General features: G+C 37.9%; 1 protein-coding gene across 1 annotated transcript in view; it reads left to right on the top strand.

The window, feature by feature from the left end:
• The first annotated feature begins 1,554 nt into the window (after positions 1–1,554).
• The window catches only part of CEP128 (centrosomal protein 128), a 641,642-nt gene continuing 626,133 nt past the window's right edge, over positions 1,555–17,063 (top strand). Inside the window, exons 1-2 of the mRNA XM_042782443.1 lie at positions 1,555–1,701; positions 9,166–9,252. Of these exons, the coding sequence (XP_042638377.1) occupies positions 1,555–1,701; positions 9,166–9,252 (234 nt within the window). The remainder of the gene's footprint in view (positions 1,702–9,165; positions 9,253–17,063) is intronic.

Below are 17,063 nucleotides of genomic sequence, written 5' to 3'. Positions count from 1 at the left end.
AAGTAGTATCTCTTAGCTTCAGCATTCTCTATAAATTAGGGATTAATAATACTCCAGGAATTGACAGAATACGTTGAGATGTTTCAATAAATTTTTTTTTTTTACATGACAAGAACAGATTCTATTTCAGTTTGAAAATCTAACTTCACACCAGGGATTCTTGCTTGCTTATTTATTTATTTATTTTTGATAAAATATTAAAGGAAATGATCGCTTTCATTAAATATCCTAAGATGTATATACATTTAGCAAATCTCCTTTATTATCCTCTTATATCTCTGATCGTAAATTTTCCAGATGCATTTGAAATAAAGTTCAGAAATCCCAGAATGTTCTCTGTCATTAAAGGAAGGTTTTATCACACCAAACTTAAGTCAGGGCAAAAAGTGGCCTTATAAATTTTAGGAAGATTATAACAACTAGTATTAAGTATTAAGTTAACTGTCTGTTAAGCAGAAAATGAAATGATGGGAATACTCAATAAACCTTAAGTTTTGATTAATTCAGTTTTCTCTGATATTTGTTTTAAATATATTTAGTTTCTTCATGTTTTAAAAAGGTTTTCTTGTGAGGTTGTCTTGATACTTCACAATTTTTTTTTTTTCTGTCTTAAATAGAAAATTGAGGTGAGGATTGGAAGAAAACATGGTTAGAGAATTTTCTACTGGTACAATTATGCTCAGACTGTTGCTTTCTATTTTGGTGGAGATGTTGAAGATGCCGTCTTCTCATGTATTCCTTCCAGTAGAATTGGTAACTCTGGTCGAGCACTTGTTTAATTCTGCTCGATCTGAAATTAAGGTCCACGAGAGTGCTTATTGTGCACTGCATGGGATTCTCTCATTGTAGGTCATTCTGTGTGTGTGTCTGTTATATCTTGTGTTTAAAGATATATATGTTCTCTAATATTAGAATAATACTAAAATAGAGATTGGACTAATATTAATGAATATTAAGAGACCTGTGTGTGTAGCTCTGGTAGTGTAGTGCCTGAGGCATTTGACTGCTAACCAGAAGGCTGACGTTTCAAACCCACCAACTGCCAGCCACTCTTCGGAAGGAAGATTGGGTGATCTACTTTCATGGTGATACCCCCTCAGAAACCCAAGGAGGGGTCGCTATGAGTTGGATCCGACTCAGTGTGTGAGTTTGTTTTTGGTTTTTGTGGGTCCAAGTTTAAGAACTATCTGTGTTTTCCTTCTCTGTAAAGATAACAATATGTCTGTTCCATCTACCTTATAGTGTCATTGGTAGGATTAAGTGAGATCCCATATATGAAAGAATTTTAGAATTTGGAAACATTTGGAAAGCTAAAGAATTATTATTTGTAATTGCAAATGACTGAAACTATATCTAAGGAATTGCTCTCAAGGGAGGAAAACAGGAGGGAGAATTACATGGGGAAGTGACTTGCTTTTGTGTTTTCATGCTATATACTTGTGTAGAAATTACAGTATGCCAAAGGATGAAAAGGTAATTAATCTCTTATTTCCATGCTCCTTATTATTTCCTTGACCTTGCCTTGGATTTATTTTTAAGGATCAATATACATCAATGGCAGAATCCTCCAGTGATTCAGACTGCTTTCGCCATCAAGACCAATTGAATCGATGGTCTACAAGGTCACCTCACAGGGGAACTCAATATCACCCTACAGCAGATGTCACCAAGAAGGTCAACACTATAACAAGTACTTTACAGGTTGGTTAAATTCAACAGTGGTTGAATTTAATAGATTTTAAATCACTTTGGCTGAACAATAAATAGTATCATTATTAGTTTTCTGTTGTCAGTACAACCAATCTAGTGGTTATAAGCAACACAAATTTATTATCTTACAGTTCTATAGGTCAGAAATCCAACACAAGTTTCATTGGGCTAAAATTAAGTGTTGGCAGGCTATATTCTTTTCTGGAGGCTCTAAAACAAATTCCATTTTGTTGCCTTTTTCAGTTTCTGCAGGCTGCCCATATTCCTTGTCTTGTTCTCTTTCTCCATCTTTATAACAGTAATGGTGGGTGGACTCCTTCTCACATCACTTCACTCTAACTTCTTCCACGTCTCTCTTCCACTTTTAAGGAAACCTATTTGCTATGAGTCGGGTCCGACTTGATGGCACATAACAACAACAACAACATGATTGCATTGCCTACCTAGATAATCCAGGATAATCCAGCATGTTGTTGTTAGGTGCTATCAAGTCAGTTCTGACTCATAGTGACCCGATGTACAACAGAAAAAACAGTGCCTGGTCCTGCGCTGTCCTCACAATTGAGGGGCTCATCTTTCAGCACTGTATTAGACAGTATTCTGCTGCTATTCATAAGGTTTTCAGTGGCCAGTTTTCTCAGAATTAGACTTCCACGTCCTTCTTGCTAGCGTGTCTTAGTTTGGCACTCTGCTGAAATCTGCTCACCGTTGATATACCCGGCTGGTACCCAGCATCACAGCAACATGCAGTATAACACAGTATTATCTCAGTTTAACAAAGTGACAGACAAGTTGTGGGGCCCAGAATAATCTCTAGTTAATCATATCTGCCTTGTAAGGTAACATATTCATGACTTCCTCTAAAAAAGATAATAAGAACATGGTAACCCAACATGTGTCCCTCTTAGATCTCAGAAAACTCAGAGATAAGTATTAAATGGCAATAACTCCTCCAGGTGCCTGGGACGCTATTTCTTTATTCCTCTAATTTTTGTTCACAGATTTTATTTTGTAGCTTCCTTCTATGCATTTTGTAACACTATGCTGTAACTCAAAGTGGAGTTAAGAATAAAATTTTAAACTGTGACTATATGTTAGCAAAGTTCTTACAATGGTTTAGGAAATAAAGACAATGTGTATTTTAGGCTCATTCATGATCCATGCAACTTCATTGGATTTTCTTGCTCTGTTTAAATAAATAGCACTAAAGATATGTAGAGAGGGATGCCCACTGAAACCCACTGTCATTGAGCTGATTCATACTCCTTGTGATCCTATATGAGAGTAGAACTGCTGCATAGGGTTCCTAAGGCTATAAATCTTTGTGGAAGCAGACTGCCTCATCTTTCACCCATGGGAAGGCTGGTCGGTTTGAACTGCTGACCTTTTGGTTAGCAGCCAAGAGCTTTAACCACTGCATCACTAGAGTGCCTTGTAGAGAGATGATAAGGAAATTATATTCATTTTGAAAATAACATATTCCACACATTTTAAGAACTTGAAGTATTCTTTTTGATGATGAATGTATCACCATTCTTCCTCAATTTGTCTTCCCAGCATAGTAGGTTAATTTCAGTAGATTGAAAGTCATATATATTTTTAATTTTTTCACTGTAGGAAATATCCAAAGATGGGCTTATATACTCAGAGAAGTTGAAGCAGGCTGAAGAATTACTTGATATACTGGGGATTAGGTGGCAGAAAAACCATTAGCGATCCATTATTTCATTATTTTATTGGTACATTAATTTTCTGTTGTTGCTGTAACAAGTTGTCATAAACTCAAGTACCTTAAAAGAACATAAATTTATTGTCTTACAGTTTTTGGGTTCAAAGTCTGATATGAGTCTCACTGGGTTAAAATCAGGGTGTTGGCCAGACTGCATTTCTTTCTGGAAGTTCTAGAAGGGAATCCAGTCCATTGCCTTTTCCAGTCTCTAGATACTGTTCACGTTCCTTCAGGACCCTCTTCTTTCATTTTCTAAGCCAGCAAAGATGGGTTGAGTCCTTATCACCTGACATCACTATGCCTTACTCTTCTGCCTTCCTCTTCCACTTTTAAGAGTTTTGTGATTACATTGGGTACTCTTGGATGATCCAGGATAATCTCCCCATTTCCAGGTCTTTAACTTAATAATATGGGAAGTCCCTAGGTAAGGTACTTCCTAGGGGAAGTAATTGAATTACCTTAGTCACAATGTTATGTTACAATAGACTCAAACATACCAACCATCATACAGATGACACAGGACCAGGCAAAATTTTGTTCTTTTGTATGTAAGGGTGCCATGAACTGATATGACAGCAACTGGCAACAATGATATCCTGCCTGTGATGGTTAGTAAAGATATTTAAAACATATGGCAGCTTGTAGGGAATGTTGGTGATAAAGTGGTATTTTCCAAGAAAGTATTATGGAAGTGAAACTGATAGGAAACTACCATAGTTCAGCTCAGCTCCTAGTGGACTTTGACTTTTAGAGAACTTGCTTAGGGTTTGAATAGGCAGATCATTTATGGATGAGTAATATGGAGATAGGAGCACTGGTAGCATAGTGCCTAAGGCACTTGACTACTAACCAGAAGGCTGACAGTTCAAACCCACCAGCCACTCCTTGGAAGGCAGGTTGGGCAATCTACTTCTGTAGTGATACTGCCTCAGCAACACAGGGAAGGGTCTCTAGTCGGGGCCGACTCGACGGCACATAACAACAACAACAACAACAACAACAACAACAACACAATATGGAGATGCCATTTTGATTTAGAGGCTAACCTTTGACAGTGTTTGGATGCTTGAACGATGGCATATCATGTCCCTTCCATGGCAAGGACATGGGAAAGGAGGTCAGGGAAAGGGTGGCAGGGTCACAATGACTTCCACTGCTCTTTCAGTTTAAACCTAGTGTAAACAAAATGTAATCAAAACCATTTCATTTTGATTACAACTAAATTTGTAACTGATAGCTAAAAGTTACTTACTTATTTATTTTTTTTTTTCTGATCAACATTTGAGATGAAGTAATAATTGAAATAACGTTGATCCTAGTGATTTCTCATACACAGTTTATTAGATCAACTCTTTCAGGATTCGACTTCTGTGAAGACGGTGTGCATTTGTTGAAGGACATGAATTTAGAATGAAGATTCTTTTTTAGTTGATGATTTTGTTGCCCAGTGATTCTGGAATCTTGGATGTTGTTGTTAGGTGCCGTTGAGTCGTCCCTGACTCACAGTGACCCTGTGCACAGCAGAACAAAACACTGCCCGATCCTCTGCCAGACTCACAATCCCTGCTGTACCTGAGCCCATCGTGGAGCCACTGTGTCTATGTATCTTGTTGAGGGCCTTCCCCTTCTTCATTGACCATCTACTTTACCAAGCATGACATCCTTCTCCAGGGAATGGTCCCTTCTGATAACATGAGCAAAGTAGGTGAGATGAAGTCTGGCCATTCTCGCTTTCAAGGAGCATTCTGGCTGCACTTCCTCCAGGACAGATTTGTTAGTCCTTTTAGCAGAGCGTAGCACTCCTAGCATTCTTCTCTGACACCACAAATCAAAAGCATCAACTCTTCTTCGGTCTTCCTTATTCATGGTCCAGCTCTCACATGCATAAGAGTCAATTGAAAATACCTTGGTTTAGGTTAGGCACACCTTAGTCTTCAAGGAGACTTTGCTCTCATCTTTGCTCCTCATCACTTGAAAGAAGTCCTTTGCAGCAGATTTGCCCAATGCAATACTTGGTCTGATGTCTTGACTGCTGCTTCCATTGGTGTTGATTGTAGAGCCAAGTAATGTGAAATCCTTGACAACATCAATCTTTTCTCCATCCACCATGAAGCTGTTTATTGGACCAGTTGTGAGGATTTTTGTTTTCTTTATACTGAGGTGTAATTCATACTGCAGACTGTAGTCTTTAATCTTCATCAGTAACTGCTCCAAATCATCCTCACTTTCAGCAAGCAAAGTTGTGTCATCTGTGTATCGTAGGTTGTTAATGAGTCTTCCTCCAATCCTGATGCCACATTCTTCTTCATATAATCCAGCTTCTCAGATTATTTGCTCAGCATACAAGTTGAATAAGTATGGTGAAAAGATACAACCTTGACATACTCCCTTCTTGATTTTGAACCATGTACTTTTTCCTTGTTCTGTTCGAATGACAGCCTCTCTGATCTATGTCCAGGTTCCTCATGAGTATAATCAAGTGTTCTGGAATTCCCATTCTTCTCAATGCTATCCACTATTTGTTATGATCCACACAATCAAATGTTTTGCGTAGTCAATAAAGCATAAGTAAACATTTTTCTGGTATTCTTTGTTTTGAGCCAAGATCCATCTGACATCTGAAATGATATCCCTTATTCCACATCCTCTTCTGAATCCAGCCTGTATCTCTGGGAGTTCTCTGTCAATATACTGCTGCAAATGTTTTTGAATTATCTTCAGTAAGATTTTACTTGCATGTGACATTAATGATATTGTTCAATAATTTCCACATTCTGTGGGATCACCTTTCTTTGGAATGTGTACACATAGGGATCTCTTCCAGTCAGTTGACTAGGTAGTTGTCTTCTAAATCTCTTGGCATAGCCAAGTGAGTGCCTCCAGTGGGGCATCTGTTTGTTGAAACATCTCAGTGGGTATTCTAACAATTCCTGGAGCCTCGTTCTTTGCCAATTCCTTCAGTGCAGCTTCGACTTCTTCCTTCAGTTCCATTGGTTCTTGATCATATGCCACCACTTGAAACGGAAGAAGATGGACCAGTTCTTTTTGGTACAGTGACTCTGTGTTTTCCTTCCATCTTCTTTTGATGCATCCTGCATCATTCAATATTTTGCCCATAGAAACTTTCAGTATTGCAACTCTAGGCTTCAATTTTTTCCTCAGTTCTTTCAGCTTGAGAAATACTGAACGTATTCTTCCCTTTTGGTTTTCTAACTCCAGGTCTTTGCACATTGCATTATAATAACTGACTTTGTCTTTTCAAGCTGCTCTTTGAAATCTTCTGTTCAGCTCTTTTGTCTTGTCATTTCTTCCATTTGCTTTAGCTACTCTCCACTCAAGGGCAAGTTTCAGGGTCTCTTCTGACATCCATTTTGGTCTTTTCTTCCTTTCTTGTCTTTAATGACCTCTTGCTTTCTTCATGGATGATGTTATTGATGTTGTCCCACAGTTCCTCTGGTTTTCAGTCATTATGTTCAGTGCATCAAATCTATTCTTTAAATGGTCTCTAAATTCAGGAGGGATATTATGAAGATCATATTTTGGCTCTCATGGACTTGTTTTAATTGTCTTCAACTTCAACTAGAACATGCATATGAGCAGTTGATGGACTGTTCCACAATCAGCTCCTGGCCTTGTTTTGACCAAAGGTTTTGAACTTCTTCACCGCCTGTTGCCACGGATGTAGTCAATCTGATTCCTGGGTATTCCATTTGGAGACATCCACGTGTGTAGTCTTCCCTTAAACAAACAAACAAAGGCACTGCCATCGAGTCAGATCTAACTCATAGAGACCCCTCCTTGGGTTTCTGAGGCAGTATCACTATGGAAGTAGATTGCCCAACCTTCCTTCTGAGGAGTGGCTAGTAGTTTGAACCACCAACCTTCTGGTTAGCAGTCAAATGCCTTATGCACTAGACCACCATACTTGTTGAGAAAAGGTATTTGCAATGAATAAGTCATTGGTCATGCAGAATTCTATCATGCAAGCTCGAGTATTATTTCTATCACAAAGGCCATATTTTCCAGCTACTGTTGATTCTTCTTTGTTTCCATCTTTTGCATTCCAGTCACCAGTGATAATCAACACATCTTGATTGCACGTTCAATCAATTTCGGACTGCAGAAGTTGGTAGAAATCTTCAGTATTCTCATCTTTGGCTTTGGTGGTTGGTGCATAAATTTGGATAATAGTAGTATTAACTGGTCTTCCTGGTAGGCATTTGGATATTATCCTATCACTGACAGTGTTGTACTTCAAGTCAGATCTTGAACAGTCTTTATGACAATGAATGTCACACCATTCCTTTTCAATTTGTCATTCCGGCATAGTAGATCATATGTTGTCTGATTCAAAATGGCCAAAACCAGTCCATTTCAGCTCATTAATACCTAGGATATCGATCTTTATATGTTCCATTTAATTTTTGACAACTTTCAATTTTCCTAGATTCATATTTTATACATTCCATGTTCCAATTATTAATGGATATTTGCATCTCTTTCTGCTCACTTTGAGTCATGCCACATCAGACAATGGAGGTCCTGAAGGCTTTACGCTATTCATATTGTTAAGGTCATCCCTACTCTCAGGAGTCAGCTCTTCCCCAGTCAAATTTTGAATGCCTTCTGACCTGATGGGCTCATCTTCTGGCACTATGTCAGTCAGAGTTTCAGGGCTGTTCATAAAGTTTTCTAGTAATATATCAGACAGTGTTTTACTTCTATTCATAATGTTTTCACTGGCCAATTCTTTGAGAAGTGCATGGCCTCGTCCTTCTTCCGAGTCTCTCTAAGCCTGGAAGCTCGACTGAAACCTCTCCACCATGCTGGCATTTTGCAACACGGTGGCATAGCCTCCAGCCTTACAGTAAGTAACACATAAGCCACCACAGGATGACAAACTGACAGACAAGTTTGTCTCCCTTGGTTGTTCCTAATCCCTGTGCACCTGCCTACCTCAGGCCCTGACCTTAATCTAGAGCCACACCCAAGTGAAATTCAGCCTCCAAGCCTCGGGCCCATCTACCTCAGTCCCCAGCCTTGAGAAAGAGCTACACCCAAGAGAAATCTTGGATAAGGATTTGAATTATGAGCTTCAGATTTCACACAAGTAAATAGGAGATGGGTTTCAGTTTTTCAAGGGTGTTAATAAGATTTAGGTTTTCGTATGTATGATCTCTTTTTTATGAAACATCTAGAGTAGGCAAATGTATAGAGACCAAAGTTTAATAGTAGTTGCCAGAGATGGGAGGGAAGGGTAAAAGGAGAGCCATTGTTTAGAAAGCAGTGAGTGTCTGTTTGTGGTGATGGGAAACTGGTCTGTTTATGGTGATGGTTGCCCAACATAATTAATGTAATTGGTGTCGGGGGAAAAATGAACAAAGAATTTAGATATTCAGGACTTTGATACCCAACTTAACTGTGGTATAAATTATACCTTTTATAATCTGTTGACTTAGCTGTTTAATTAAGATTGGGGAAACCATGGTTGGAACAATTGTTGTTGAGTTGGCTCCGACTCATGGGACCCTACGTACAATAGAACAAAACCCTGCCCCAGTTCTGTGCCGTCCTCACAATCCTTGCTGTACTTGGGCCCATCATAGCCCCTGTGTCAGTCCTTCTCATTGAGGGCCTTTCCCTTTTCTGCTGACCCTCTACTTTACCAAACATGCTACCCTTTTTCAAGGACTGGTGAATTAGTAAAATATGTTTTCTTTCTTAAGGACACCAGTCGAAACCTGCGACAAGTGGACCAGATGCTTGGACACTATCGAGAATATAGTAACGAACAGGCGGGTGCTATAGAACATGTGAGAACATTTATAGATTTTCATTTTCACTAGACTGTCTTTCTGAAAATACAGTTTGTGGGGAGTGAGATGTGTGATAAAGGAGATCATTATTGTGAATAACTTTAATTTTTAAATTGCTTTATTATTTTGTAGTTTAAATTTAGGTTAGCTTGTTAGATGGACTTCCAACTAGTTTAAATAGATTAGATTCTATTGCTTTTAATAGCTTGATGGCAGAAAGGGAAGAATCCAGGGATATGAATTAAACAGAGACATGCTAAATTTAGGCCAAAGATACCCATTTTGGGTAGTTAAGAGTTTTAAAGGTAAGGTAATAATACATTGTTCAAAAAATATGACTCCTTTCTCACAGTCCCTCTCAGTTCTGCTCCACAGAGGGGACGCTTTTGATAGTTTTTTGTATTTTCACCAACATTCTCTATGCATGTATAAGTATGTGTGTGATTATTAAAAAAAAGGAAGTATATAAAAATAATGTTTTAAAACATTTTTCATTAAGTAGCGTATCTCATATCATTTTCTATATGACTCTTTGTACCTCTGCTTCATTCTTTTGAACAATTATATACTGTCCCATGGTGTGACTTTATTTACTGTGAGGTTTTTTTTTTTTGGTGATTATAAATGATATGTTGTTGTTGTTGTTATGTGCCGTCGAGTCAGCCCTGACTCATAGCGACGCCTTCTTGGGTTTCCGAGGCGGTATCAGTACGGAAGTAGATTGCCCAACCTTCCTTCTGAGGAGTGGCTGGTGGGTTTGAACTGCCAGGCTTCTGGTTAGTGGTCAAGTGCCGTAGGCACTATGCTACCAGAGCTCCTATAAATGATATAGCAGCAATTATTATTGTACAAAAATTTTTGAGTAATTGTATAGGATTCCTGGAAGTGAAATTGCTGAGTTAAGAGGTATGAACATTTGAAAATTTCCTGGATATTTGAAAATTCTCCTTTAAAGCATATACCAATTTATACTCACTTCACATGGGGATGTAAGAAGGAAAGATTTGTAAGAATTTTGGAATAAAGTATTTTTTTTATTAACGTTTAGCCAATTTTATTTGAATTTTTTTTTCTTTTGGAATATTCTCACTCATCTTTTATAAGCTATTAAAAACTGATTAAATTTATTCTTCCATGTTTGCAATGATGAGTATATTATATTGTGAAAAGAAGATTAATATTATATTATAAGGGTTATTTTTATGCATATCTGTACTGAATTGTCATATAACTACGAAGTTGTAGTTCATGAGTTATTTTATTCATACAAAACAAAACTATAATAATTAGTATTCATTTGTAATTGGAAGCTAATTGTTTTAGCACATGAGAACATATCTTTTGTCATAAGGTTTTATGGTATAGTTTCTTTCATATAGACTATAAATGCAGACATTCTTGCACTTACACAATTTTTAGGATTTAAAATGGTTTTGGCAGGTGATGCTATGCTTAGATTTTATATATTTGAGTAGTTTCTGAAATGTTTTAAATTTAACTACCTTATTAATGTGTTGTTATTATTGTTATGTGCCATCAAGCCGGACCTGACTCAGCAACCTTTCCTTGGGTTTCTGAGGCAATATCACTACGGAAGTAGATTGCCCCATCTTCCTTCTGAGAAGTGGCTGGTGGGTTTGAACCACCAGCCTTCTGGTTAGCAGTCAAGTGCTTAGGCACTGTGCTACCAGAGCTCCTGCCTTATTAATAATGGAAGCTAATTCTTTGCTTTTATTAGTGTAAAGTTAAAAACATTTTTGTTAACTAGAAGCAGAGAACAAAGCTACTTTTTCATGTTGAGTATTAGATACTTATTTATGCTAGCAAATTTCATTTGAGCTAAGGCAATTGGGAAATGAAATTGTGTATTAGAGAAACCAGTACAGATGAGCATTTAAAACATGAAATGTATCCTACTGTGGCATTAAGCCCCTGGAGCTGTGGTGGCACAGTGCCTAAGGCATTTGACTATTAGGCAGAAAGTTGGCAGTTTAAACCCACAGTTATTCAGCAGAAGGAAGGTGGGGCAATCTACTTCTGCAAAGATTTTTACTACCTTGGGAACCCAATGGAGGTTGCTATGAGTTGAAATCAACTTGAAGGAGTGAGCTTGGTTTGGTTTGAAAGGCCTAGAGTTGCATAATTCTGAACTCTCTGGGTTGGGTGGGTATGGTTTTTTTCATGGGTGGCAAATAAACTAAGCATGTATTTTTATTTCCATCTGAATTGTATGTTTAAGTAAAGCCACCCATACAAAAAATAGGACAAAGGAGAGCAGAGTCTTCCCTTTTGCTACAGGCTGTTTCTTAGTCTGGTCTAAAGTTTCCTTCTTAGTTTCCCAAATTCTTATTCTCTTAAAACATTGATTCTCAGTGTTCTTTTCTTCCAGTGTATGAGAGGATCATGTCACTCATTGATTTATATTATATTCTCTTGACAAAGCAATGATTTTCAGCCTGACATCTAGAAGCTGTTTGGGGACCACCTGCCATAATCTATGGGAAGACTTCCAAGTCAGAAAGAGTGTATATCATGACAAGTGATTCTGATACACCCTCATTGAAAATATTTATATATTAAATATTTATTTTCTTGGGGTTGAACTTTGTGAACACACTTTAGTAAGGATGAGGGATACAAGTGAGAAATACAAACATTTGGCATGATGTTTTCTTCCTGAGATGATCTACTCCCAAAAAAGGAACTGTCAAAATTAGTCCTTTTGATCTTCAAGGCCTGAGGGTCACGAGTCATGTAGAATCTGTTTATTGACTACTTAAAATGTACATGGTTTTACTGTTTTTCTGTTGAATCTCACTGAATCATGGCTGCTTACATTTTTTGCTTTGAATTTTATATTTCTGAAAATTTGGACTTTGGAATCAAAGTTTGGAAGGCTATATAACTATACATCAGTAAATTAGATTTTGGAAGTTATCTTAATGATTGAAAAACAGAGACCCACTGTCACCCAAATAGTTAATATTAAAGCTGGTACAGTGTTTGGAGTGAGAGTTGTATGGAAGCATTTGGAAATGGAATTGGAGAAAAACCTGGTGCTGAGCTAGAATTGACCTTGGGCCATTGTCATAGGGATAGTTCTAGCTGCCAAGTAGGCAGTGTGGCGGATTTCGTGACTTGCCTACACCAGCATTGACTTTTCTCTTCTTCCTAGATAATAAGCATTGCTTTTTCATTAGCCTTTTTTTGTGGTTGTTCCAGTCAATGGGCCATATTTAGTTGTTTGTGTGATTTAGCTTCTTTGGTTTCCATGACGTTTATGAATGTAAGAAAATGTACCCATGCATTATTCGTCATGTTAGGCATTTCCTGGGTGGTCTGAGAACATGTGGGTCAAAGAGGACATGTGAGTAAGGCTTTATTTTAAAGCTTACCATGGAGATTTGGAACAAGTTATACTTTTGTGCTATATTGTGTAAGAAATTAGCTTAGTTTTTAGAATAGTTCCAGAGGTGTGTGTGTGCCTATCCATGAGAGAACATGGCCCTTGTGTTAATGCTAAAAAAGTGGAATGTCCTCAAGAAAAAAATACTCAGCATAAAAATTTAATATCTTCTGCAGTGGAAATATGGGCTATAGCTGATGAGACTAGTTCATATTGAATATAAAAGAAAAATTGATTCAAATAGCAGATTCATTAAGTTCATTTTCAAGGTAAAGATTGGCTAAAGTATAGTAATATCAAAATAGAGTTTAGAGACTTGCATTAATAGGACTTTCCCCGACCCTGCCTAATTAAGCTGATAAAAAAATTTCCCTTTAGGAGTAATAGGATGTTGCCATCTGGAACTTTTGAAGAATTTCAATATTAAACTATAAAGTCCATGAATTTCCTTCTATTTAATGGGTTTCAGTCATCAAATTATCCTTAGTGACACCCCAGAAGGATAATGTCAATGGTTTGTAGCCAGGCACTGGCCACTTGTAATACCCTGAAACTGAAAGTGTCCATGCCTGTCTCTGTGGCTGAGTTTACTCATTGTCCTGAAATTGTTCACCATGTTTTAAATAACTTTAATGTTAAGCAATTAGAATCTCTTGGTAAAAAATTTTAATTAAACAGTTCAATTCTGCTAAGACCTTCTTTTTGTAAACATATTTCATATCTTAGGATCTTTGAGTATCTTGTTTAAAAAATTTTATTCTTGAGCCTCTCACAGAACTACTGGACAGGAAAATATTTTTTACCGAATTTTACTTTGAAGCGAATGGAAAAAATGTAGACTTTGGAGTCAGACTTGACATTGAATACTGATTTCTTTTTCACTAGAAACCACCTCATTGACTTTGGGCAAGTTACTTAAACTTTTTGAGCCTGAATTTCATCACCTGAAAAATGAGTATAATCACCACGTCTCCTGCCATTATAGCTAATAGCTCATGCTATTTTAGACACTTGCTAACCATGTATTTTCTTCTTATTTCTTCATTTGTGCCAGTAATCACCACCATAAATCATTCGCTAAATTCTTAATTTAATGCCTGGACCATTACAGACCTTAGTACATGAGCTCTCCTTTCCTGGAGCTCATTGGGCCTGATGTTATTTGTGTGTGTGTATCACTGTGACTATGAGTAACACAGTGTGTTGCAACGTTGAAAGTGATTTGTGTGTCTGGTTATTTTGACTTCAGCTTATCTGCTAGATTAGGTAGCATACATATCACTTTTTCTCCCTCTTTTGCTTGCAGGAGGATTAAGTCCACCCAAAATATAGTCATATATTGCTATTAAGAGCACCTTCTGTTTTCCATGAGTACTTCTTTATTGCCATTCAAAATCTCATGTAGAAATATTTAAAAACTTCTTTTAAAATTGTGATTTGAGTGTGTGATGTATGAGGCTTTGAATATTGGGATATCATTTAGAAATAAAATAGTTACACAAATAAGAACAATGCATAATTTGAAAGGGCTTTTCTAAATTTGGGGAGGATGATTATTGATTGATATTTCCATAAACCAGCATATCGACAGAGGTTTAGGCACAACAATAGAAATGGATTCTCTTTCAGTAAATAAACAATAAAACAGCAAAAACCATTTACAAAATACATTTCAGCAACAGATGGTGGGACCAGAATGGTAAGCAAACCATAAGTCTGTACTCATGTTTAATTTTATAAAAGTTTTTGTTCTTTTTCTCTGCTTTGTTCTGTTTTCCTACTTCCTTCTCTAGTTTCTTCCTCTTGTTTCAATAATAGAAAACCAAAATAGTGCTGATAAAATTAGTTTTACAACCCATCTCCTTAACAGTCTGTTATGAGATCAACCTTGGCATTCCGTAGAGAAACAGGCAATGAAGGGAAGCCAGGCCAGAAAGCACTTAACTAAAGGACCTAGACATGAATTATTATCCTGGGCAAATTTTTACAAATGACCTTTTCTGCCTCCAGTTTATTCTTGGGTTCTGCCAAACAGATTCTTAACATTTGTAAATGGAAGTACTTAAAATTTTTTTCTATCTATATTATATATATACATCTGTAGTAGTTCAGGTTATGTGTCAACTTGACTGGGCCTGGTTTTGAGTGGCTGGGCAGCTGGATGTAATTATTCCCCATGATGAGGTTGCTAATTAACTCCATGGTGGAATCTACTGTGAGCAGCCGAGTAGGTGCCTTACGGATGTGGTCTGCTTCCGGAATGTAAGAAGACATTTTGAGAAAGGTCTTGAGCTTTGTGGCATTCTTGAACCTTGCATTTAGCTGAATCTTCATGCAGCAGCCTGCCATGTTGCCTGCTGATCTTGGGACTGTCTCTGAACTTGAACTAGTGGCCTGTCATGTTGCTTTTGATAATCATGAGACTGTGCCATTTTACTTGTTGACCTTGGGTTTGTGAGCCTCATCAGCCAGTAGCTGCTTGAGTTAAGAGAAGCCTCGAGATCTGATTCTTTACTCAACCCCAAGAGCTGGCATTTTGAACTCTTTGAACTTTTAGACTCCTAAACTGTAAGGTTTAGGCAGAGAAGTTTCCAACAGCTAAGGGAGACAAACTTGTCTGTCAGTTTGTCATACTGTGGTGGCTTGCATGTTGCTGTGAGGCTTGAGGCTATGCCACCCGTGTTTCAAATACCAGCAGGGTTGCTCACAGTGCATGTTTCAACACAGCTTACAGACTGAGACAGACTAGGAAGAAGGAAGAGGCCATTTACTTCTCAAATAATTGTCCAGGGAAAACCTTACGAATACCAGAGAGACACTGTCTGATACATTACTGGACAACTTTATGAATAGCCTGGGGACATTTCCTGATGCCAGTGCAGGAAGACAAGCTCCTTAGGTTGGAAGGTACTCAAAATACAACTGGGAAAGAGCTGCTTCATCAGAGTAGAACCAACCTTAATTATATGGATAAAGTAAAGCTTTTGGGACCCCTCATTTGCTGATGTGGCACGACTCAAATTGAGGAGAAACAACTGCAAACACCATTAATCGGAACATTGAATGAACGAAATACGAATCTAGGAAAATTGGAAGTTGTCAAAAATGAAACGGAATGCATAAAGATTGATATCCTAGGCATTAGTGAGCTGAAATGGACCAGTTCTGGCCGTTTTGTATCAGATGACTATGTGATCTACTATGCTAGGAATGACAATTTGAAGAGGAATGGCGTGGCATTCATCATTGCAAAGGATGTTTCAAGATCTGTCCTGAAGTACAATGCTTTCAGTGATAGGATAATATCCATATGCTTACAAGGAAGACCAGTTAATATGACTATTATTCAAATTTATGCACTAACCACCAAAGCCAAAGATGAGGAAATTGAAGAGTTTTATCAACTTCTGCAGTCTGATATTGACTGAACATGCAATTAAGATGTGTTAATTATCATTGGTGACATTTTTTTCTGGTTTTCTACGATTATTGCCACTCCTCAGAAGGAAGGTTGGGCAATCTACTTCTGTAGTGATACCGCCTCCAAAAGGAGGGGTCACTATGAGTCAGGTCTGACTCATGGCACATAACAACAACAACAACAACAACAACAACAACATTGCTATCCTTTTCCCAAATATTCCACCACCATTATAATAAACTCAATGTCCTGCAAACAAAAGCTTCTTCTTTCCCCCTCCCTACTACCCCTGGTATCTACTAATAGTCGTTGGTGTATTTGTACACATATTTGTACACACACACACACACACACGTGTATGTATATGTTGTTGTTATCTGCCATCAAGTCGGATCCGACTCATAGCGACCCCTCCTTGGGTTTCCGAGGCAGTATCAATACAGAAGTAGATTGCCCCATCTTCCTTCCGAGGAGTGGCTGGTGGGTTTGAACCATCAGCCTTCTGGTTAGCAGTCAAGTACTTTAGACACTATGCTACCTAGGAATTTCTGCACCCTCTCTCCTCCACCCCTGGTAACCAGTAAAGTAAGTTCCTTTCCATGTATAAACCTTTCCTTGACTTTTTGCAATAGTGTTGTTGTTATGTTGTTGTTATGAGCTTTTGAGTCAGCCCCAACGCATAGTGACCCCTCCTTGGGTTTCTGAGGCAATGGACTAATATAGTATTTGCCCTTCTGTGATTGACTTATTTCACTCAACATGTTGTTGTTGTTGTTAAGTGCTGTTGAGTCGTTTCCGACTCACAGTGACCCCATACACAGCATAACGAAACACTGTCCAATCCCGCACCAGCCCCACAATTTGGCCCTTTGTCAAAGATCAGCTGACCGTAGATGGATGGATCTATTTCTGGGTTCTCAATTCTGTACTGGTCTTTGTGTCTGTCGTTGTACCAATACTGGGCTTTTTTTTTTTTTTTTT

Source organism: Orycteropus afer, unplaced genomic scaffold (assembly GCF_000298275.1).
Source record: "Orycteropus afer afer isolate SDZICR_OR568_19922 unplaced genomic scaffold, OryAfe1.0 scaffold00322, whole genome shotgun sequence".
NCBI lineage: Eukaryota > Metazoa > Chordata > Mammalia > Tubulidentata > Orycteropodidae > Orycteropus > Orycteropus afer.
Note: the sequence above shows the minus strand (reverse complement) of the source record. Positions and strands in the feature narration are given on the sequence as shown.